The 24,527-nt window shown below is 44.8% G+C and overlaps 1 protein-coding gene across 1 annotated transcript in view; it reads left to right on the top strand.

Annotated features, from left to right (window-relative positions):
• LOC106569543 (potassium/sodium hyperpolarization-activated cyclic nucleotide-gated channel 2) overlaps positions 1–24,527 on the top strand; it is a 71,660-nt gene that overhangs the window by 14,561 nt on the left and 32,572 nt on the right. The window contains exon 3 of the mRNA XM_014141001.2: positions 9,820–9,981. Coding sequence (XP_013996476.1) covers positions 9,820–9,981 — 162 coding nt within the window. The remainder of the gene's footprint in view (positions 1–9,819; positions 9,982–24,527) is intronic.

Below are 24,527 nucleotides of genomic sequence, written 5' to 3'. Positions count from 1 at the left end.
TGAGCAATATGTTTGGAACATCGAATTGCAATAAAATCACAGTATTGAGTAAGATGGCGCCGGAGCAGAAGGCAGACATTTTACGTGCCCCCAACCGATTGTGTTTTTGTTTGTTTATCTGCGTTTTTTGTAACTTATGACCGAAAATAACTTCTAGACATCAGGACTGCGATTACTCACCACGGACTAGCAGAATCCTTTTTCTTCTTTCTCGAATCTGACGAGCCCGAGGCGGAGGATATACGGCTCCCTCGGGAACAGGCCCCGACCCCAGTGATCTGCGTGAAGAGGAGAAGGAGAAAGAGACGCTGGAGAGCGGGCTGCCTTCTGAGAAGTCGGAGGCGATCGAATAAACCCCCCACTTCCCTCAATTCTGCTAGCAAACATGCAATCTTTGGACAATAAAATGGACGAGTTACTGGGAAGATTAACCTACCAACGGGACATTAAAAACTGTAACATCTTATGCTTCACGGAGTCATGGCTGAACGGTTATACGATGGTTATACGATGTACCGGCAGGATAGAACAGCGGCGTCTGGTAAGACAAAGGGGGGCGGTCTATGTATTTTGTAAACAACAGCTGGTGCACAATATCTAAGGAAGTCTCGAGCTATTGCTCACCTGAGGTAGAGTTTCTCATGATAAGCTGCAGACCACACTACCTACCGAGAGAGTTTTCATCTATATTCTTTGTAGCTGTTTACAGAGCACAGTCAGAGGCTGGCACTAAGATAGCATAGAATGAGCTGTATTCTGCCATAAGCAAACAAGAAAACGCTCACCCAGAGGCGACGTTCCTAGTAGCCAGGGACTTTAATGCAGGGAAACTTAAATCAGTTTTACCAAATTTCTATCAGCATGTTAAATGTGCAACCAGAGGGAAAATAACTCTGGACCACCTATACTCCACACACACAGGTGCATACAAAGCTCTCCCTCGCTCTCCATTTGGCAAATCTGACCATAATTCCATCCTCCTGATTCCTGCTTACAAGCAAAAATTATAGCAGGAAGCACCAGTGACTAGATCAATATTAAAAGTGGTCAGATGAAGCAGATGCTAAGCTACATGACTGTTTTGCTAGCACAGACTGGAATATGTTCCGGGATTCATCCAATGGCATTGAGGAGTACACCACATCTGTCATTGGCTTCATCAATAAGTGCATCGATGACGTCGTCCCCACAGTGACCGTACGTACATACCCCAACCAGAAGCTATGGATTACAGGCAGCATCCGCACTGAGCTAAAGGCTAGAGCCGCCGCTTTCAAGGACCGGGACTCTAACCCGGAAGCTTATAAGAAATCTCGCTATGCCCTCCGATGAACCATCAAACAGGCAAAGCATCAATACAGGACTAAGATCGAGTCGTACTACACCGGCTCTGACGTTCGTCAGATGTGGCAGGGCCTGCAAACCATTACAGACAACAAAGGGAAGCACATCCAAGAACTGCCCAGTGCAAATCAATTTATAACATTTTTGACATGCGTTTTTCTCGATTTTTTTAATTGTTATTCTGTCTCTCACTGTTCAAATAAACCTACCATTAAAATTATAGACTGATCATTTCTTTGTCAGTGGGCAAACATACAAAATCAGCAGGGGATCAAATACTTTTTTCCCTCACTGTATATCTCTCTGGTCACCCCCAAAGCCAATTCCTCCTTTGGCCGTCTCTCCTTCCAGTTCTCTGCTGCCAATGACTGGAACGAACTACAAAAATCTCTGAAACTGGAAACACTTATCTCCCTCACTAGTTTTAAGCACCAGCTGTCAGAGCAGCTCACAGATCACTGCACCTGTACATAACCCATCTATAATTTAGCCCAAACAACTACCACTTCCCCTACTGTATATATTTATTTATTTATTTTGCTCCTTTGCACCCCATTATTTCTATTTCTACTTTGCACTTTCTTCCACTACAAATCTACCATTCCAGTGTTTTACTTGCTATATTGTATTTACTTTGCCACCATGGCCTTTTTTGCCTTTACCTCCCTTATCTCACCTCATTTGCTCACATTGTATATAGACTTATTTTTCTACTGTATTATTGACTGTATGTTTGTTTTACTCCATGAGTAACTCTGTGTTGTTGTATGTGTAGAACTGCTTTGCTTTATATTGGCCAGGTCGCAATTGTAAATGAGAACATGTTCTCAACTTGCCTACCTGGTTAAATAAAGCTAAAATAAAAAGCTAAAATAAAAAAATTGTGAATTGGGTAGTGACGAGTAGTGAATTGTAGATAGTGAATTGTAGATAGTGAATTGGGTAGTGAGGCGTAGTGAATTGTAGATAGTGAATTGGGTATTGAGAGGTAGTGAGAGGTATTGAGGGGGAGTGAGGGGTAGTGAATTATGCTGAAGGTTGTCTAGACAAGTTGTCTAGGTAGACAATCATAGAATGCTCTGTCAAGCATAGAATATGCAACCAGCACACCCCACTGTTCTGTAACCAGGAACTATTGGTCCCCAATCTATTTGGACTTCTGCATAAATGAATAAAAAAGCAGTTCTGGGTATAGGTGCTGTAAGGTCACTGAGTTCCTTCTCAGACATTTAGTTGTTGGCTGATGCCCAATAAGCCGTGAGACAGATGATCAGTCTGGACCCGGCCCTGTCTGCAAGCTGCATATGTTAGTTTGTTCCCAGTCGTTTGTCAAGTGCCAGGAGGTTTACTTTGCTGTTCTCACTAAAATATGTGTGATGTTGTTGGCAGGAGGGTTTAAGCTTTTAAACACACTTTGCATCCTAATCACCATCAGTGTCGTCACCGTCTCCCCCTTTGACCTGTGAATCCCAGAAGGCGTCAGCTCGTCTTCATAGGCAGCATATTAGAGATGCAAACACATTTAATCAATTAAGACGCCTAAGGAGGTGCAGGTGGGGTGGAGGGATGATAATATGGTACACCGGAGGGGTTGCTCACTATGATCATACTGTATGTCTTGCTAATTGTTATTATTACCAACCTATGATTCAGTTAGGCTAGCGTTCCTCGTATGGGTTTAATTATGTTTCCATACATTTTCTGTCTCTTTGTTGGCTTCGGGAATGGATTTCTGATTAGCTGGTTTTTCCGTCGGCCTTCATATCTAGTTATTTGTTCATCTACAGTACATATATGCCTCTGCTCGATTCATTTTTTGAAGGGGTACTTTGTGCTTGGTTGGGCCCCTGGTGTGGATGGCGGATGGTGCGGATGGAGGATGGAGCGGATGGAGGATGGTGGATGGATGCACTGGGCCCTGTGTGTGCACATGACCTTTGGATAATTGGATTTTCTGAAGACATTATGCGGCAAACACACAGAGCGGTGCATGATGGGTAGAGGAGGATACTTGGCATGCATGGAAGATGAGTGCTGAGATTGGCTGGTGTTAAACAGACAAAAAAAAAATATGGTACTCAGTCGGAGTCTCAACTTATTATTGGGAGTTAGAATAATAGAATACACAATTTCTATTATTTGGTTGTGCGTCAGCATTCACTCAATTAGCCCATATTACCAAATTGTTTTTATATTGGTAAGTTAGTCTAGCGGCCAGCTATCTAAACTTGTAGTAAGCATGGTCGAATTACCGAGCGGCATGGGGCCCATTGATCATCAGTTATCATATTAAGAACTGTAAATATTTGCCTCCACCCTATTGCAAAATGTGTAGAATTGCTGACCCACGAACCACTGTGGCCCCATCAAAGTTGCCCATCCCTGCCATAGGAGAACCCTTTGAAGAACCCTTTTTGGCTGCAGGAAGAACCCTTTTGGTTCCAGGTAGAACCTAAAAGTGTTCTACCTGGAACCAAAAATGGTCATCCTTTGGGGACCGCCGAAGAACCCTTTTGTAACCTTTTTTTCTAAGAGTGTAGAGTGGAGTTTGGAGAGGAAGTGTTGCGTACGGTACTAGACGTGCTTCTGGGCTGTGTTTACAGGCATCAGAACAGCGCAACTTTGTTTAGATCATTGTTTAGAAAGCAGTAGCAAAAGTCACAAAAGAAACCTGATTTGGTTTTCTGCAAATATATAAATACCATGGGTGTCTTACTTTTGGGAACTTTACAGTCCTGTTGATCAAACAACCAACAGGTAGGCTATCTCTCCCTCGGTAGGATTCTTCCTGGTTCATTCTGAAATCCTTCTATATAACACAAGACACTGCCGCACCCTCCCCACTGCCGCACCTCACATAGTACATTCTCTATCAGAAATATAGGTACCATACTCTGGAATTTTTATCTTCACATTGCCAAAACATCATCATCCCTCAATAACTTCAAGGGAAGACTGGGATTCAGCCTGATGAACCAAACTACTCTGTAATCTCCTCCATGAAGCCTAACTCTCACACACTCACATCCACACATGCACACACACATTTAAACAAAACAATATATATATATTTGTGATTACTGATCAATTTATTTATACATTTATAATTAGTAGGTTTTGTTATCTGTTTTAACAAACTTTTTTTTTGTACTTATTTATTATATATTGTTTGTTTGTGGTGTGGTTTTCATATAAGCCCTTAGGCTTCCAACCACACCTGCACACTGTTTTCTTTGATGAAAATAAATAAATAAATACAGAAATAAAAAAATAAGTTGCCTATGCACAATAATAACAACAAGGTTATCTAGCCTGAGCCAGATGTGCTAAAGTCCAGCACAGTGGGTGGTAGGCAAACCCTCTCAAACTTTTTCAGTACGTGGTCGAAATTGCACAGTGAATATGATGAGGAATAGTAGCCTGCTGAGCCTCCTGCAGCCTGCCCCCAGTCCCATAATAACCCACTAAGAGATATTCTAACAGTTGTTCAAGTTTGAGTAAATGAGTAGCTAGCTTAGTGATCCTAATAGCTGTAGCCACCAAAGCTGAAAATAAAACATTGGGGGAAAAGTCTTCCACTCACACACTTGTCCAGGCGATAACATCACATCCTTCCAGCAGCTAGCTAGCGAGCTACAGTACAAGGCTCTGTGTCAGTTTAGGTTCTAGCTAGCTATCAAGCCATATAGCTAGCTTGCTAAATAAGTAGGCCTGCATAAATATATCATCTAGCTATAGCACTAGCCACGTAACGGGACTGCATAGCTAGATTTATTGTGTTGAGATTCCCAATCACTGCCCTTTTCAATCTGTTTTTGTGCAAAGCATTGGGTCAGTGAACCTGAAACAGTTCATCTCCTGAATGGCTGGAGGCAGTTAACAATGTGCTAGCTGTGATTTACAACCTGATATAGCAATATTTATTAGACTACCTACCTAGCGATTTATTGGTGAATTTTATTAATCACGCATTGACTGCATACATTTAATTCTGCCAACAATGACTTACTCTACATAATTTGAATTTTGAGTCGAAAAATGACCTATTTTTAGACCGATATAATGACTGTTTGTTTCATTTCTACAAAGTAGTTCCACTTCAAACTGGATCCTCTACTAATGGGAATTGCCATGGCGACATAACTGTTTGTGCTCTAGTAGTAGCAGTTTGCTTTTGCCGTTGTTGTTGTTGTAGTAGTTGCTATTCACTCCTCCAATTGATTATGTGAGTGTTTATCGTTTCCCACACAAAAATAAAATGTTGGTTTGAAGACTTGAGGGTCTAATTGAATGAGTAATTTTGGTGATTACATTTTCACACAAAATTGCGGAGAATCTGCCTCAAAATGGGTCCAATTTGTGCTTCTCTTTGGTTCACTATTTTCAGATTTCTCATAATGCCATAAGAACCTTGGCGCTGTCCATGGTGCCTCATTAGAGCCATACAGTTGGCCAATCAGTCCTCCATGTGTAACGGCTGTTGCAGGGAGTAGACCAAGGGGCAGCGTCTTGAGTGCTCATCATGTATTTATTGTACTGAAAACACATAAACAAAGAAACAAAAACCGACAGCCAAACAGTTCTGTCAAGTAAGCAACACTAAACAGAAATTAACCACCCACAAAACCCAAAGGAAAACAGGCTGCCTAAGTATGGCTCCCAGTCAGAGACAACGATATACAGCTGTCCCTGATTGAGAACCATACCCGGCCAAAACAAAGAAATACACAAAACATAGAAAACGGAACTTAGAATGCCCACCCTAGTCACACCCTGGCCTAACCAAAATAGAGATTAAAACCCTCTCTATGGCCAGGGCGTGACAGTACCCCCCCCCAAAGGTGCGGACTCCGGCCGCAAAACCTAAACCTATAGGGAAGGGTCCGGGTGGGCATCTATCCGTGGTGGCGGCTCAGGGGCGGGATGCAGACCCTGCTCCACCACTGGCTCACCCCACTTTGGTGGCGCCTCTAGAGCGAGGTCCCTCGCCGCCGACCCCGGACTGGGGACCCTCGCCGCGGGCTCCGGACTGGCGGGCGACTCTGGCAGCTCCGGACTGGCGGGAGACTCTGGCAGCTCCGGACTGGTGGGCGACTCTGGCAGCTCCGGACAGGCGGGCACAGGACTCACCAGGCTGGGGAGACTTGCAGTAGACCTGGCTCTGGGCGCAGGATTCACCAGGCTGGGGAGACATGCAGGAGGCCTGGCTCTGGGAGCAGGCACAGGACTCACCAGGCTGGGGAGACTTGCAGGAGGCCTGCCTCTGGGAGCAGGCACAGGACTCACCAGGCTGGGGAGACATGCAGGAGGCCTGGCTCTGGGAGCAGGCACAGGACTCACCAGGCTGGGGAGACATGCAGGAGGCCTGGCTCTGGGAGCAGGCACAGGATAGACGGGGTCTTGGAGACGCACTGGAGGACTGGAGTGCACGGCCTGCACAACCTGTCCTGGCTGAGTTGTCACTATAGCCCGGCACAGGCGGAGCACTGGCACAGGGCGAACTGGGCTGTGCTGGGGAATGACGGCTGCCGTGCGTAGAGCAGGCGCAGGGTAGGCTGGACCTAGGAGACGCACTGGTGGCCAGATGTGCTGCGCCGGCGCACTTCTCCCTGGCTGAGTGCCAACTCTAGCACGGCAACGCTGAGGAGCCCGTATCGACCGCACCGGGCTATAGCTGCGCACTGACGACACAGTGCGTAACTCAGCATAACAGGGTGCTTGCTTGATCTGTCGCTCCCCATAATAAGCACGGGGAGTTGGCTCTGGTCTCCAACCTGACTTACCCCAACTCCCCGTGTGCCCCCCCCCCAATTTTGGGGGGGGAGCTGCCTCTCAGGCTCCTGTAGCTCCCTTAACTTGTCCTCCCAGAATCGACGTTCCAACTTCCATGCCCATCCTTCCCCCCGGTGCTCCAATCCACGCTGCTTGGTCTTCTTTTGGTGGGTGGTTCTGTAACGGCTGTTGCAGGGAGTAGACCAAGGGGCAGCGTGTTGAGTGCTCATCATGTATTTATTGTACTGAGAACACATAAACAAAGAAACAAAAACTGACAGCCAAACAGTTCTGTCAGGTTAGCAACACTAAACAGAAATTAACCACCCACAAAACCCAGAGGAAAACAGGCTGCCTAAGTATGGCTCCCAATCAGAGACAACGATATACAGCTGTCCCTGATTGAGAACCATACCTGGCCAAAACAAAGAAATACACAAAACATAGAAAACGGAACATAGAATGCCCACCCTAGTCACACCCTGGCCTAACCAAAATAGAGAATAAAACCCTCTCTATGCCCAGGGTGTGACACCATGTTGGCACCAAACGTTCTTTGACAGTAACATTCTAATCGGTATTCTCTGTAGAATATAATTCTCTTAGAACCTTTGGTGCCAACATGACACCCATTCTGATTCTGTGTCTTAAACTAAGTTAGCATAACTCTGCATACTGTAAATATTGCTCTGGTATTGTGACTATCTCCTCTCCTCCTCAACATGTCACTAATCATAAGTGACATGTTGACTCTATAAATAGATGTGCTGAAGTGCAGTATTTTGTAAGTTGCCAGCTCATATTAGAAACCAACTATCAGAAGCCCCAAAAGGTTAAAGTGGCATTATGAAAGATCAACTGGTGATTCATGTCCAATCACAGCCGTGGTAGAGATAGTGTATGATGTCATCAGTCAGTGACTATGAGTTAGCAATGCACCATACTCATTTACATTTACATTTGAATCATTTTATCCAGAGCGACTTACAGGTACATTCATTTTAAGGTAGCTAGGTGGGACAACCAAATATCTCAGTCATAGTAAGTAAAACTTTCCTCGATAAAGAAGCTATCAGCAAGTAGGAAAAAGTCAAGTGCTAGTAGGAAAAAGTCAAGTGTGAAAGACAAGGGTGTTATTTCTATGTTTACATTTTTTTAGAGGAGGGAGGAAGGGGTGCTATGGGATATTTAAGATGCTCTTTGAAGAGGTAGGATTTCAGACATTGGGCAGGGACTCTGCTGACCTGGCATCAGGGGAATCTGCTTCCACCATTGGGGTGCCAGGACTGAGAAGCATTTAGTCTTCCATCTTGTATTTACTAATACCTCCTCAGGGATCATTGAAAGATGATTGTACTTCTGGCCAGTTTGGCTTCTTGCTTAGGGCTCAGAAATGCATATGTTTTGGGTGAATTTTATCTTTTTGGGTTTAGAGAAGCATACTGATTTTATCTGGTTGGGTTTAGAGAAGCATACTGATTTTATCTGGTTGTGTTTAGAGAAGCACACTGATTTTATCTGGTTGGGTTTAGAGAAGCACACTGATTTTATCTGGTTGGGTTTAGAGAAGCACACTGATTTTATCTGGTTGGGTTTAGAGAAGCACACTGATTTTATCTGGTTGGGTTTAGAGAAGCACACTGATTTTATCTGGTTGTGTTTAGAGAAGCACACTGATTTTATCTGGTTGGGTTTAGAGAAGCACACTGATTTTATCTGGTTGGGTTTAGAGAAGCACACTGATTTTATCTGGTTGGGTTTAGAGAAGCACACTGATTTTATCTGGTTGTGTTTAGAGAAGCACACTGATTTTATCTGGTTGTGTTTAGAGAAGCACACTGATTTTGACAATAATGATCCATGGTTGGCTAAAGTGACAACCTTGTGACTGATCAGTGAGATGACATCAGATAGGAAGAATCCTAATGGTTCCCTGTCCATCCCACAGAGAGGGATGGAGTAGAAAAGAGAGACTCCTATTGAGTGTGTATATTTATTTATTTATATTACCTTTATTTAACTAGGCAAGTCAGTTAAGAAAAAAATCTTATTTTCAATGACAGCCTAGGGGTTAACTGCCTTGTTCAGGGCAGAACGACAGATTTTTACCCTGTCAGCTCTGGGATTTGATCTTGCAACCTTTCAGTTACTAGTCCAAAGCGCTAACCACTAGGCTACCTGCTGTGTATATCCATCTGTGCCTACAGACTTGTGTACCGGTATGTGTTTGTGTGGGAGTGAGTGAGGGAGTCCTGTCGTGTGTGTTACAGTTCTGATTAATGTGTTGTATCTGGCCGTAACAAATGTCTGCTCTGTTCCTGCTGTGTATCTGATGGCCGACTGATGGGAAGCTGTCTTCCCCCTCTCATTAATCGGTCCAAAGGAACAGCAGGCAACATGGTTCTGCTGACTGTAGTCTTCTCCTTTAATCCTGCTTCTAGGAATTGTCATCTTGATCACTAGAGAATCTTGCAGCAAATTAAACAGGAAATCGTGAAGAATTCTGTGACTGTGATTCTCTCTCTATTTTTCTCTCTCTCTCTCTCTGCTTCTCTATCTCTCGCTGTCTCTCTCTCTCTCACACACACACACACACACACACACACACACACACACACACACACACACACACACACACACACACACACACACGTCCTTCCTCTCTGCCTTAACTCATTCCTTGTCTCTCCATCTCTGTTTTAGATCTTCCATATGACCTATGACCTGGCCAGTGCAGTAATGCGTATCTTCAACCTGATTGGTATGATGCTGCTGCTGTGTCACTGGGATGGCTGTCTGCAATTCCTGGTTCCCATGCTACAGGACTTCCCCCAGGACTGCTGGGTCTCCCTCAACAAGATGGTGGTATGTGTTTGATTCATTACATGTTTTACATTCACAAGTAAAACTGGATAAACAGAAAAAAAGTCTCTGCACACTTCCAGTTCGATACAAAGTTATTTTAATTGTAGCTAAGCTTTCGTTCAATTGACCTTCATCAGAGCATATTATGCACAGTGACGCACAGTTATGCTCTGATGAAGGTTGATTGACCGAAAGCTCAGATACAATTAAAATAACTTTTTATCGAACTGGAAGTGTGCAGAGACTTTTTTCTGTTAATCCAGCTTTCAGCACCTTCAGTAATCAATTTTGGGTGTGCGGTGGATTCAATGTATTATATACATTCATAGTTAGAACTAGCGACTAGAGCGGAAAAAGGAAACATCAGTCATACGCCATTCATTAATCAATGCTTTGTTCCTAATCAATAAGAATAGTCTCCCACAGGTACACAATAAACATCTAACAGATACCGATTCTGTTGTTGATTTATCAATAGACCAAAAGACCTTCATCATATTGCTCGTGAACAAGACCTATTGGGAAAACACATCAATGTGTTTTAACTAGAAATCAGTCCAGTGATTAGTACTATTGATGGTTGTTTGAACTGTTAGAACAGTCAGCCAGTGAGCCAGACACAGCCAGCCCAGCCATCTGAAGATGAGCGAGGGAATGCTGAGAAAAATAACAAGTCAGGCAACACGATTTATGCACACCTACGCATCCCTCCCTCCCTCTCTCCCTCCCTACATATCTCTCCCTCCCTCCCTCTCTCCCTCCCTACACATCCCTCCATCTCTCCCTCCCTCACTCTCTCCCTCCCTATGCATCCCTCCCTCTCTCCCTCCCTACGCATCCCTCCCTCCCTCCCTCCCTCCCTCCCTCCCTCCCTCCCTCCCTCCCTACACATCTCTCCCTCAATCTCTCCCTCCCTCCCTCCCTCTCTCCCTCCCTACGCATCCCTCCCTCCCTCCCTCCCTCCCTCCCTCCCTCCCTCCCTCCCTCCCTCCCTCCCTCCCTCCCTACACATCTCTCCCTCCCTCCCTCCCTCTCTCCCTCCCTACGCATCCCTCCCTCCCTCTCTCCCTCCCTCCCTCTCTCCCTCCCTACACATCCCTCCCTCCATCTCTCCCTCCCTCCCTCTCTCTCTACCTCACGCATCCCTCCCTCCATCTCTCCCTCCCTCCCTCTCTCCCTCCCTACGCATCCCTCCCTCCATCTCTCCCTCCCTCCCTCCCTCTCTCCCTCCCTACGCATCCCTCCCTCCATCTCTCCCTCCCTCCATCTCTCCCTACCTACGCATCCCTCCCTCCCTCTCTCTCTACCTACGCATCCCTCCCTCCATCTCTCCCTCCCTCCCTCTCTCTCTCCCTCCCTCCACATCCCTCCCTACGCATCCCTCCCTCCATCTCTCCCTCCCTCCCTCCCTCTCTCCCTCCCTACGCATCCCTCCCTCCATCTCTCCCTCCCTCCCTCTCTCTCTACCTACGCATCCCTCCCTCCCTCCCTCCCTCTCTCTCTCCCTCCCTACGCATCCCTCCCTCCTTCTCTCCCTCCCTCTCTCTCTCCCTCCCTCCACATCCCTCCCTCCATCTCTCCCTCCCTCCCTCTCTCCCTCCCTACGCCTCCCTCCCTCCATCTCTCCCTCCCTCTCTCCCTCCCTCCATATCTCAATCCCTCCCTCCCTCTCTCACTCCGCATCCCTCTCTCCCTCCCCTACGCATCCCTCCCTCCATCTCTCCCTCCCTCCACATCCCTCTTTCCCTCCGCATCCCTCCCTCCATCTCTCCCTCCCTCCACATCCCTCTCTCCCTCCCTCTCTCCCTCCACATCCCTCTCTCCCTCCCTCTGCATCCCTCCCTCCCTCCATCTCTCCCTCCCTCCACATCCCTCTCTCCCTCCCTCTCTCCCTCCACATCCCTCTCTCCCTCCCTCTGCATCCCTCCCTCCATCTCTCCCTCCCTCCACATCCCTCTCTCCCTCCACATCCCTCTCTCCCTCCCTCTGCATCCCTCCCTCCATCTCTCCCTCCCTCCACATCCCTCTCTCCCTCCCTCTCTCCCTCCGCATCCCTCTCTCCCTCCCTCTGCATCTCTGCCCCTCTCTCTCCCTACTTCCACATCCCTCCATCCCTCCCTCCCTCTGTAACTCCCTCTCTTTCTCTCACCGGGGTGGGGCGATGACAGGAAAGATTAAGAGGGAAAGGGAGGAATGGGAATGTGCCCGGGCAGCAGGCTCCTTTGCTCCTGTCTCTTTTCTCTAGGAGGTTAAAGCTGAGTGTTTATAGGTCCATCCATCAGTCCGGCCTTTTACATGCCCAGGGAAAACCGCTCCGTCTCCCAGCTTCTGCCCTACCCACCAGCCACAGCTCCAAATGGGTTTTTAAACGGATTGGGTTCTGCTCCTCCGCTGTCATTGGGCCTGCCACCACGTCACGTAAATGTTCCGTTATTTTTACATTTTCCTGCAGGGCAGATGTTGACGTGTGTTCCTTTTTATCGACGTACAGAACTAATACCCCATCAAATGAGTCCCCCGGTGGGCCTAAAGCAATGAGAGGAGAAAGCAGATAAAAGTTTTCCTTTTATCTGTTATGAAGGGACGAATCCCTCTTGGTTTGTGATATTCAATTGAATTAGACTAGACTGTCATCTGAGCTGTGTTTCCAGCTGTTTTGTGTCTCAAGATTTGTTTAAATCAGGTCAGCTGAGAGAGGAGGAAACTACCATGGCTCTGCTTCCCAATCTTACGACCTTGGGAGGTATTGCAGGGGTGAGGTGAGGGGTCAAGTGACCAGAATAGATATTAGTTGATTTGTTGATTGATTAAGTAACAATGCTAATATGAAAGGCCTGTTTGAGAATGTGATAACAACAGTGGGACTCGTGTGGATTTCCCAGGACACTCTCTCTAATGCAAGGTTCTGAACATCTCCACCTCTCAGGAGTGTGATTGTCATTTCCCATATGTGTGATGTCAGACTGTAAGAAACCTCTTGACCTTCTCTGACAGGTACTATGTCATTCCTATGACAATGCAAAACAGGCATTCTGACAGGCCACCTCAAAGTAAAAACCCTATCCTTCTGTAATAGACACCTAGGGGTCCTGAAGACTGTATAGTGTACTGTATAAACTCCCAAACTGACTCTCTCTCTCTGTCAGGCCATTGACTTCCCCCTTTCCCTCCCCCTCTTCCTCCCTCCCAGTGTATAATCAAGGGCAGCATCTCTCCAGAGGGCCGTCACTCTGAAGCGAGCGGCCCAGGCCACCTGAGACCTTCCCGTTATTCAGTGGCTGACAACTCGTAACATTAGCCACCGTGTAGCAGCCAGGACATCCATCATCACTACTACACCTACACAAGCTATAGTACAGGTCGGTGGAGGAGTCAGGAGTCCCCACAGGCAGTAACTCATGGAGGGCAACGTGAGGCGGACGGGGGCGAGGGCAGGCAGGTTGTTGTAACCCTTTTGAAGAGTATTCAGTGGTAAACCTATAGGCCTTCAGTGGTGAACCTATAGACCTTCAGTGGTAAACCTATAGACCTTCAGTGGTGAACCTAAAGGCCTTCAGTGGTGAACCTATAGACCTTCAGTGGTGAACCTATAGACCTTCAGTGGTAAACCTATAGACCTTCAGTGGTAAACCTATAGGCCTTCAGTGGTGAACCTAAAGGCCTTCAGTGGTGAACCTATAGGCCTTCAGTGGTGAACCTATAGACCTTCAGTGGTGAACCTATAGACCTTCAGTGGTGAACCTATAGACCTTCAGTGGTGAACCTATAGACCTTCAGTGGTGAACCTATAGGCCTTCAGTGGTGAACCTATAGGCCTTCAGTGGTGAACCTATAGGCCTTCAGTGGTGAACCTATAGGCCTTCAGTGGTGAACCTATAGACCTTCAGTGGTGAATCTATAGGCCTTCAGTGGTGAACCTATAGACCTTCAGTGGTGAACCTATAGGCCTTCAGTGGTGAACCTATAAACCTTCAGTGGTGAATCTATAGGCCTTTAGTGGTGAACCTATAGGCCTTTAGTGGTGAACCTATAGGCCTTCAGTGTGTGACAGGTTAGTACAGTGGTGAACCTATAGACCTTCAGTGTGTGACAGGTTAGTACAGTGGTGAACCTATAGACCTTCAGTGTGTAACAGGTTAGTACAGTGGTGAACCTATAGGTCTTCAGTGTGACAGGTTAGTACAGTGGTGAACCTATAGGCCTTCAGTGTGTGACAGGTTAGTGCAGTGGTGAACCTATAGGTCTTCAATAGAGAAATCATGTACATGTACATCATGTAACCTACACAATCGCAAAACACGTGAAATATATTCTCATGCTCGCCGCACACATAGCCTAGTTTCAGCAGAATATAATCTGTGGGCAGCAAGAGTGTGTAGCTGTCAACTGGTTTTGGCATGGAGCAGCTCACAGAAGAATGACATCGGTAGCCGGTAGGGTAGGAAAGACGTTTCAACTTATGATACCTACCAGTGAATGCTAACTAAGGCAACAATGGGTATGCAAACTAGGTATTGAAAAAGTTTAGTCTGAAGTGTTGGTTTTTAGGATAGTAGGATTTGTGATGCGCAATTGTGATCATGCTCTGTTTGGATCAGGGGCATAGACATGGATGTGCCTTTGTGGACAGAGGTCCACCCACTGGGGAGCCAGGCCCAGAGAGGCCCATCCAATCAGATTGATGTGATTGAAACTTTGTTGTGGACTTAGACCATCACATTTTTTATTTACATTACCAGTCAAAAGTTTGGACACACCTACTCATTCAAGGGTTTTTCTTTATTTTTACTATTTTCTATATTGTATAATAATAGTGAAGACATCAAAACTTTAAAAAACACACATATGGAATCATGTAGTAACCACAAAAGTGCTAAACAAATCTAAATATATTTTATATTTGAGATTCTTCAAAGTAGCCAACCTTTGCCTTGATAACAGCTTTGCACACTCTCTCCCCAGAGACCAGCAAAGCAAAATCCCGATTGGATCTTTTTGTCTCTTCAGTGTTAACTCTTTCCTTTCCATCAAAAACTGAAGAGATTCAATCAAAACATAATTGAAAATAATAATATAATTATCAATATTATTATAATCATTATTTTATAAATCCTTAGCCCTTCTCTGAAGGCATAGAAGGCTCATTGTTCCCCACTGTGTTTGGGTTAATAATAATTTGTAAAGTGGTTCTATTTTCCCCCAGCATGCATGTTTTCACTATTCTGAATGTGTAAAGAATCCATATGTTGTTCTGAAATATGAACCCAGAAATACTGGACATTTAGAACTCTTATTATGGTGGTGATTTGACAAAATTAGAATCATGGTCTTGAATTGGACTCGCATTTTTCTGGTCTCATTCTTGACTCTGTCTCGGACCCCTTGTCCCCCTCCAGGTCTCGGTCTCCAATCAAATTTATCCATAAAGCCCTTTTTACATCAGCAGATGTCACAAAGTGCTATACAGAAACCCAGCCTAAAACCCCAAACAGCACGGTGGCTAGGAACAACTCCCTAGAAAGGCAGGAACCAAGGAAGAATCCTAGAGAGGAACCAGGCTCTGAGTGGTGGCCAGTCCTCTTCTGGCTGTGCCGGGTGGAGATTACAACAGTACATGGCCATTTAAGGCCAGATTGTTCTTCAAGATGTTCAAATATTTATAGATGACCAGCAGGGTCAAATAATAATCACAGTGTTTGTAGAGGGTGCAACAGGTCAGTACCTGAGGAGTAAATATCAGTTGACTTTTCATAGCCGAGCATTCAGAGGTCGAGACAGCAGGTGCAGTAGAGAGAGAGAGAGAGAGTCGGAAACTGCAGGTCTGGGACAAGGTAGCACGTCCGGTGAACAGGTCAGTGTACCCCAGCCACAGGCAGAACAATTGAAACAGGAGCAGCAGCACGACAAGGTGGACTGGGGACAGCCAGGAGTCATCAGGCCAGGTAGTCCTGAGGCATGATCCTAGGGCTCAGGTCCTCCGGAAGCGAGGGAGAGAGAGAATTAGAGGGAGCATAATTAAATTCACACAGGACACCAGATAAGACAGGAGAATTACACCAGATATAACAGACTGACCCTAGCCCCCCGGCACATCGACTATTACGGAGGCTGGGACAGGGGTGGGTTGGGGGACACTGTGGCCCCGTCCGACGATACCCCCCGGACAGGGCCAACCAGGCAGGATATAACCCCACCCACTTTGCCAAAGCACAGCCCCCACACCACTAGAGGGATATAAACAGACCACAAACTTACTACACTGATAAAAGAATGAGTATAGCCCACGAAGATCTCCTCCACCGCATGAACCCGAGGGGGCGCAAAACCGGACAGGAAGATCATGTCTGTGACTCAACCCACTCTAGGGACAGCATTGAAGAGCACTATTAAGCCAGTGACTCAGTAATAGGGTCAGAGGCAGAGAATCCCAGTGGAGAGAGGGGAGCCGGCCAGGCAGAGACAGCAAGGGCAGTTTGTCGCTCCAGTGCCTTGCCGTTCACCTTCACACCCCTGGGCCAGACTTCGCTCAATCATAGGACCTACTGAAGAGATGAGTCTTCAATAAAGACTTAAAGGTTGAGACCGAGTCTGCATCTCTCACATGGATAGGAAGATCATTCCATAAAAATGTAGCTCTATAGGAGAAAGCCCTGCCTCCAGCTATTTGCTTAGAAATTCTAGGGACATTAAGGAGGCCTGCGTCTTGTGACCATAGCATATGTGTAGGTATGTACGGCAGGACCAAATCGGAGAGATAGGTAGGAGCAAGCCCATGTTATGCTTTGTAGTTTAGCAGTAAAACCTTGAAATCAACCCTAGCCTTAAAAAGAATCCACTGGAGTAATATGTTACATTTTTTGGGCTCTAGTCAGGATTCTAGCAGCTGTGTTTAGCACTAACTTAAGTTTATTTAAGGCTTTATCCGGGTAGCCAGAGAGTAGAGCATTGAAGTAGTCTAAGGTAGAAGTGACAAAAGCATGGATTAGCTTTTCTGCATAATTTTTGGACAAAACGTTTCTGATTTTTGCAATGTTACGAAGATGGAAAAAAGCTGTCCTTCAAATATTCTTGATATGTTTGTCGAAAGACAGATCAGGGTCCATAGTAATGCTGAGGTCCTTCACAATATTATTTGAGATGACTGTAAAACCATCAAGATTAATTGTCAGATCCAACAGCAGATCTCTTTGTTTCTTGGGACCTAGAAATAGCATCTCTGTTTTGTCTGAGTTTAAAAGTAAGACATTTGCCTTCCTTATGTCTGAAACACAGGCTCTCATCGAAATGTACAGCTGTGTGTCATCCGCATAGCAGTTAGAGTTGGCATTGTGTTTCCGAATGACATCACCAAGAGGTAGAATATATAGTGAACACAATAGTGGTCCTAAAACGGAACCTTGAGGAAACTTGCAATTGATTTGTCAGAGGGCAAACCATCCACAGAGACAAACTGATATCTTTCCGACAGATAAGATCTAAACCAGGCAAGAACTTGTCCATGTAGACCAATTAGGGTTTCTAATCTCTCCAAAAGAATGTGGTGATCGATGGTGTCAAAGCAACACTAAGGTCTTGGAGCTCGAGGACAGATGCAGAGCCTTGGTCTGACGCCATTAAAAAGTAATTTACCACCTTCACAAGTGCAGTCTCAGTGCTATGATGGGGTCTAAAACCAGACTGAAGCCATTCGTATACATTATTTGTCTTCAGGAAGGCAGTGAGTTGCTGCGCAACAGCTTTTTCTATTTTTTTGAGAGGAATGGGAGATTCGATATAGGCCAATAGTTTTTCACATTTTCTGGTTCAAGGTTTGGCTTTTTCAAGAGGCTTTATTACTGCCACTTTTATTGAGTTTGGTACACATCCAGTGGATAGGGAGCCATGTATTATGTTCATCATAGGACAGCCAAGCACAGGAAGTAGCCCTTTCAGTAGTTTATTTGGAATAGGGTCCAGTATGCAGCTTGACGGTTTAGAGGCCATTACTATTTTCATGAATGTGTCAAGAGATACAGGATTATAAAACCTGAGTGTCTCCATTGATCCTAGGTCCTGGTAGTTCTGTGCTGTTATGTATCACTGCTGAAGTGAAAGCTATCCTCTCTTGTTGAATGCTGCTTTTTAGTTAGCATTGCGACAGTATCAAAAATATATTTAGGATTGTTCGTTTCTCCTCAATTAGGTTGGAAAAATAGGATGATCGAGCAGCAGTGAGGGCTCTTCAATATTACATGGTACTGTCTTTCCAAGCTAGTCAGAAGACTTCCAGTTTGGTGGAGCGCCATTTCCGTTCCAATTTTCTGGAAGATTGCTTCAGGGCTTGGTTATTTTCTATATACCAGGACAGCTTCCATCCTGAGCCATTAAAAAGAGGACTTCCTAGAAGCCAGTTTTTCAGACTGCGCCGTATATGCTATTCCAATGATGATTATCTAGAAAAAGCAGCGGAGATGCGCACTAGGTTTCTAAGAAGAGGCTATTCGCCACAATGTGTGGATGAAGCTCTTCATTTGGCATTGGGAAAAACATGAGATGAATTGTTACAAAAAAGACCAGCTAAAGCAAAAGAACACTCCGTTATGTTCACAACCACATATACTTTGAATTCGCGAAAAGTGGGAGGTGTGGTTAAGAAACATTGGCATATTTTATCATCGGACCCAGCTTTGCCGGCTGAATTCAAGAATCCACCACTCATTGTATATAGGAGAGGTCGCAATTTGCGCGATAAATTGGTTCATGCCAACTGCCAGCCACGAAAGAAAATCAGCCAGGCTCTTTTACGCCCTCTACCAAATGGTAGCTATAAATGTAGAGGATGCGCACAGTGCAACAATATGATGAAGTGTGAATATTTCTGCCACCCACACACAGGAAAACGGTTTCAAATTAACGATATCATCACGTGCACCACCACCCATGTTATTTACATTATTAAATGTCCATGTGGGCTCTGCTATGTTGGTAAGACCTCCCGCTCTCTCAAACAGAGAATTAGTGAACATAAAAGTTCAATCAGGAGAAACGACAGGGATTATCCAGTCGCAGTACATTTTAATGACCAAAAGCATGACATTTCTACCTTTAGATTTTGTGGTATAGAGAAAGTCAAGATATCAGACAGGGGAGGTGATATTAATAATACTCTGAGCAAAAGAGAATGTTTTTGGATTTTCACCCTCCAGACATTATTTCCTAAAGGACTTAATGATGAAATGCCTATGTATGTTATGTTGTGAATTTAAAATATGTTCCTATTCAAGATTACTTTGTTTTTTCGTATGATGTACCCAATGATTAATGAAAACTTGCTATGTCCTCGTTGTGATTTTATGGACGTGTTCGGTGCGTCTTGTCTATACACTTTTGTAATATTTGTGAAATACATATTGTTATGTTTGGTAGCACTTATTTATTTTCCTTTGCCTCCAACCCCTTTCCATACGTGGAACGGATGTGGGTGGGGCTAGGTCTACATAGAGGTGCTGTTTTCAGAAAATTCACAAAAGCTCTGACGAAGGCCGTTAGGCCGATACGTAAGCTTATTAAATATCAGTGATACTATCAAGAACAGTGTGCGGTTTCCTTTTTTTCCTTCATCCTGTTTCAACTGTTGCCATGCACCTGTAACAAGATTGCTCAGATGTGCGAGTGCCTTTTGAATCCTATATACCAGGGCGAAAATTTCTTGTGACAAATGTTTTTTGTTTTTAGGGGTGAGACTGCCTCTAGGGTATTACGCAAGGTTAAATTAAGATCCTCAGTTAGTTGGTTAACCAATTGTTGTACTCCAACGTCCTTAGGTACGTGGAGGGAGTCTGGAAGGGCATCTAGGAATCTTTGAGTTGTCCGAGAATTTATAGCATGGCTTTTGATGATCCTTGGTTGGGGTCTGAGCAGATTGAGCAGATGCAAACAAAATAAAATGGTGGTACGATAGTCCAGGATTATGAGGAAAAACATTTGGATAGACAATATTTATTCCACGGGACAAAACTAGATCCAGAGTATGACTGTGGCAATGAGTTGTTCTGGAGACATGTTGGACAAAACCCACTGAGTCGATGATGGCTCCGAAAGCCTTTTGGAGTGGGTCTGTGGACTTTTCCACGTGAATATTAAAGTCACCAATAATTAGAATATTATCTGCCATGACTACAAGGTCTGATAGGAATTCAGGGAACTCAGTGAGAAACGCTGTATATGGCCCAGGAGGCATGTAAACAGAAGCTATAAAAAGTGATTGAGTAGGCTGCATAGATTTTGTGATGTGAAGCTCAAAAGATGAAAATGCAGTCATTTTTCTTTTTGTGAATTGAAATTTGCTGTCACAAATGTTAGCAACACCTCCGCCTTTGCAGAATGTGCACGGTCACTAGTGTAACCAGGAGGAGATTCCTCATTTAACACAATAAATTCATCAGGCTTGAGCCATGTTTCAGTCAGGCAAATCCCATCAAGATTATGATCAGTGATTAGTTAATTAACTATGACTGCCTTGGAAGTGAGGGATCTAACATTAAGTAACCCTATTTTGAGATGTGAGATATCACAATTTCTTTCAATAATGACAGGAATAGAAAGGTCTTAATTCCACTGAAATTGCTTTGGCAAACACCGCCATGTTTTGTTTTCCTCAACCTAGATCAAGGCACAGACACGATCTCAATGGGGATAGCTGAGGTGACTACACTGACTGTGCTAGTGGAAGTTGTGAAGATGGCGCCGGAGGCTGCCGTTTTACTGGCTCTTAACTAACCGTGCTATTTTGTTTGTTTTTTCGTATTGTTTGTAACTTATTTTGTACATAATGTTGCTGCTATCATCTCTTATGACCGAAAAGAGATTCTGGACATCAGAACAGCGATTACTCACCTTGAATTGGACAAAAAAAATGGTTTAATTAGTCGGACGGGAAGGATATACTCCAAACACCCGTAAAGTCCCTCATCCCTATCATTCGCTGGAGAAAGAAACTGAGAATTTGCGGAAAGAGATCGGGGTGCCTTTTGAGGATCTGTGGCTAATCTGCCTTCGCCACCTGTACTGTTAGCAAACGTTCAATCGATGGAAAATAAATGGGACAAACTGAAAGCACCCAAATCATACCAACGGGACATAAAAACTGCAGTATCTTATATTTCACTGAGTTGTGGCTGAACGACGACATTAATAACATACAGCTGGCGTGCTATACAGTCTATCGGCAGGATAGAACAGCAGCCTCTGGTAAGACACGGGGCGGGGATCTATGCATATTTGTAAACAATAGCTGGTGCACGATATCTAAGGAAGTCTTGAGGTTTTGCTCGCCTGAGATAGTGTGGTCTACAGCTTATCATGAGATACTCTATCTACCTTGAGAGTTTTCATCTGTATTCTTTGTAGCTGTCTACATATCACCACAGACCGATACTGGCACTAAAACTTCACTCAATGAGCTGTATACAGCCATAAGCAAACAGGAAAACACTCATCCAGAGGCGGTGCTCCTAGTGGCCAGGGACTTTAATGCACCAAAACTTAAATCAGTTTTACCTCATTTCTATTGGCATGTTAAATGTGCAGCCAGAGGGGAAAAAAACTCTAGACCACATTTACTCCACACATATTCATTGACTACAGCTCAGCGTTCAACACCATAGTGCCCTCAAAGATCATCAGTAAGCTAAGGATACTGGGACTAAACACCTCCCTCTGCAACTGGATCCTGGAGATGATTGTGGAAGGTTTTACAGCTGCACCCTCGAGAGCGTCCTGACGGATTGATCACTGCCTGGTATGGCAACTGCTCGGCCTCCAACCGCAAGGCACTACAGAGGGTAGTGCGTACGGCCCAGTACATACTGGGGCCAAGCTTCCTGCCATTCAGGACCTCTATACCAGGCAGTGTCAGAGGAAGGCCCTAAAAATTGTCAAAGACTCCAGCCACCCTAGTCATAGACTGTTCTCTCTGCTACCGCACGGCAAGCGGTACTGGAGCGTCTAGGTCCAAGAGGCTTCTAAACAGCTTCTACCCCCAAGCCATAAGACTCCTGAACATCTAATAAAATGGCTACTCAGACTATCTGCATTGCCCCCCCCCCCCCTTCTACGCTGCTGCTACTCTCTGTTATTATCTATGCATAGTCACTTTAATAACTCGACCTACATGTACTTATTTTTCGTGTCCATGTCCAGATAAAGCGTCCGGGGTGAAAAAGTTTAACGAAAAAAGTAGAGCGAGGAAAAAACTAAGACGTTGGTAAATGTATTAAAAGTAAAAACCAAGAGGTTTGTCTGATAGCCAAATAGCAACAAACAGCACAACAGCACGGAGACCGGAAGTTGAGGGCGGTGCAATTGATTCGTGATGGAAATAAGAGGTCTTGACTCGGATTTGATTTCCTCCGGTCTTGGTCTTGAATCGGTCTCACTTTAGGTGGTCTTGAACACAACACTGATGCTAATAATTCAATCATGAACCGTAGAAATCCATAATACACCATTGATAAGGATGGATGTCTGAAACTCACTCTAAAGGTTGATGGCTGTATATAGAATGGACCAAACCCCTCAGGCCATGGAATGGTGAGTGGAAGAGGAACAGCCAACATGGCCAACATGATAGTGAGGCACAGTTGCAGTTGCCATTGTTGCACGTGAGAAAAGTAGCACATTCTAATTAGGGCTGGGAATTTCTAGGGACCTCACAATACAATATTATCTTGATACTAAGGTGTCGATATGATATGTATTGCGATTCAATACTGTGATTTTAATGGGATTTGATGTTCCGAACTTATTGCTCATTATACATGTATATCTGCTGCAGATCGACAAGAGAGCGCATGAGACAATTTATTTTTATCATTAATGGAAATTAAAGAGCTGAAAACAAGTTGGCTCACTTGGAGTCAAAGTATCGATATAATACCATGCCAAATAATATTGCGATATGTAACTGTATCGATTTTTCCCCATCACATATTTTTTTTTATGTAGCACAAAAGCAATTAGTATGGCAATTAAGCATCAATTAATTATACACTCTAAATGACCAGCTATTACAACCACCAGGGATTGATGATCAATGCTAGTCCATTCTATCAAGTTAAATTCTACATTGGGAGGACTGTGGATTAACAGTGAGAGAGAGAGAGAGTTTTCCTCACCAGAGAGAGGAGCCATGTGTCACAGGAGTGAAGGGCTAAGTGGATAATGACATAGGCAGCAGCAGCTACTAACAGACAGAGTCAATGGTTAAAGGACTGTAATTATTGGTGTTAACTAAACGCTTCTGGATTAAAGACCGTAAAGAACGCAGACGTGCTTCAGTCAGACGACTGGGCGAGACACAGAGAGACTTCATTAGAGAAACAGCTTCAGTCAGATGACTGGGTGAGACACAGAGAGACTTCTTTAGAGAAACAGCTTCAGTCAGACGATTGGGCGAGACACAGAGAGACTTCATTAGAGAAACAGCTTCAGTCAGACGATTGGGCGAGACACAGAGACTTCATTAGAGAAACAGCTTCAGTCAGACGATTGGGCAAGACACAGAGAGACTTCATTAGAGAAACAGCTTCAGTCAGACGACTGGGCGAGACACAGAGAGACTTCATTAGAGAAACAGCTTCAGTCAGACGACTGGGCGAGACACAGAGAGACTTCATTAGAGAAACAGCTTCAGTCAGACGACTGGGCGAGACAGAGAGAGACTTCATTAGAGAAACAGCTTCAGTCAGACGACTGGGTGAGACACAGAGAGACTTCATTAGAGAAACAGCTTCAGTCAGACGACTGGGTGAGACACAGAGAGACTTCATTAGAGAAACAGCTTCAGTCAGACGACTGGGCGAGACACATATAGACTTCATTAGAGAAACAGCTTCAGTCAGACGACTGGGCGAGACACATATAGACTTCATTAGAGAAACAGCTTCAGTCAGACGACTGGGCGAGACACAGAGAGACTTCATTAGAGAAACAGCTTCAGTCAGATGACTGGGCGAGACAGAGAGATTTCATTAGAGAAACAGCTTTAGTGAGTCATAAGTCTCTGCCACGGGGGCTGGTGAAGGGAGGATGGCTCATAGTAGTGGCTGGAATGGATGAATAGAATGGCAGCAAACACATTGAAACCATATGTTTGACACCTGTACATTTATTCCATTCCAGCCATTACAATGAGCTTGTCCACCGATTTAAGCGACACCAGCCACCACTGCCCTCTCCCCTCTATTTGTGCATTACTACGTATACAGCCGTGGCCAAAAGTTTTGAGAATGACACAAATATGAATTTTCACAAAGTCTGCTGCCTCAGTGTCTTTAGATATTTTTGTCAGATGTTATTATGGGATACTGAAGTATAATTACGAACATTTCATAAGTGTCAAAGGCATTTATTGACAATTACATAAAGTTGATGCAAAGAGTCAATATTTGCAGTGTTGAAACTTCTTTTTCAAGACCTCTGCAATCCGCCCTGGCATGCTGTCAATTAACTTCTGGGCCACATCCTGACTGATGACAGCCCATTCTTGCATAATCAATGCTTGGAGT

This window comes from Salmo salar, chromosome ssa14 (genome assembly GCF_905237065.1).
Source record: "Salmo salar chromosome ssa14, Ssal_v3.1, whole genome shotgun sequence".
Taxonomy (NCBI): Eukaryota; Metazoa; Chordata; class Actinopteri; order Salmoniformes; family Salmonidae; genus Salmo; species Salmo salar.
This window is presented reverse-complemented; position numbering and strand designations above follow the sequence as displayed.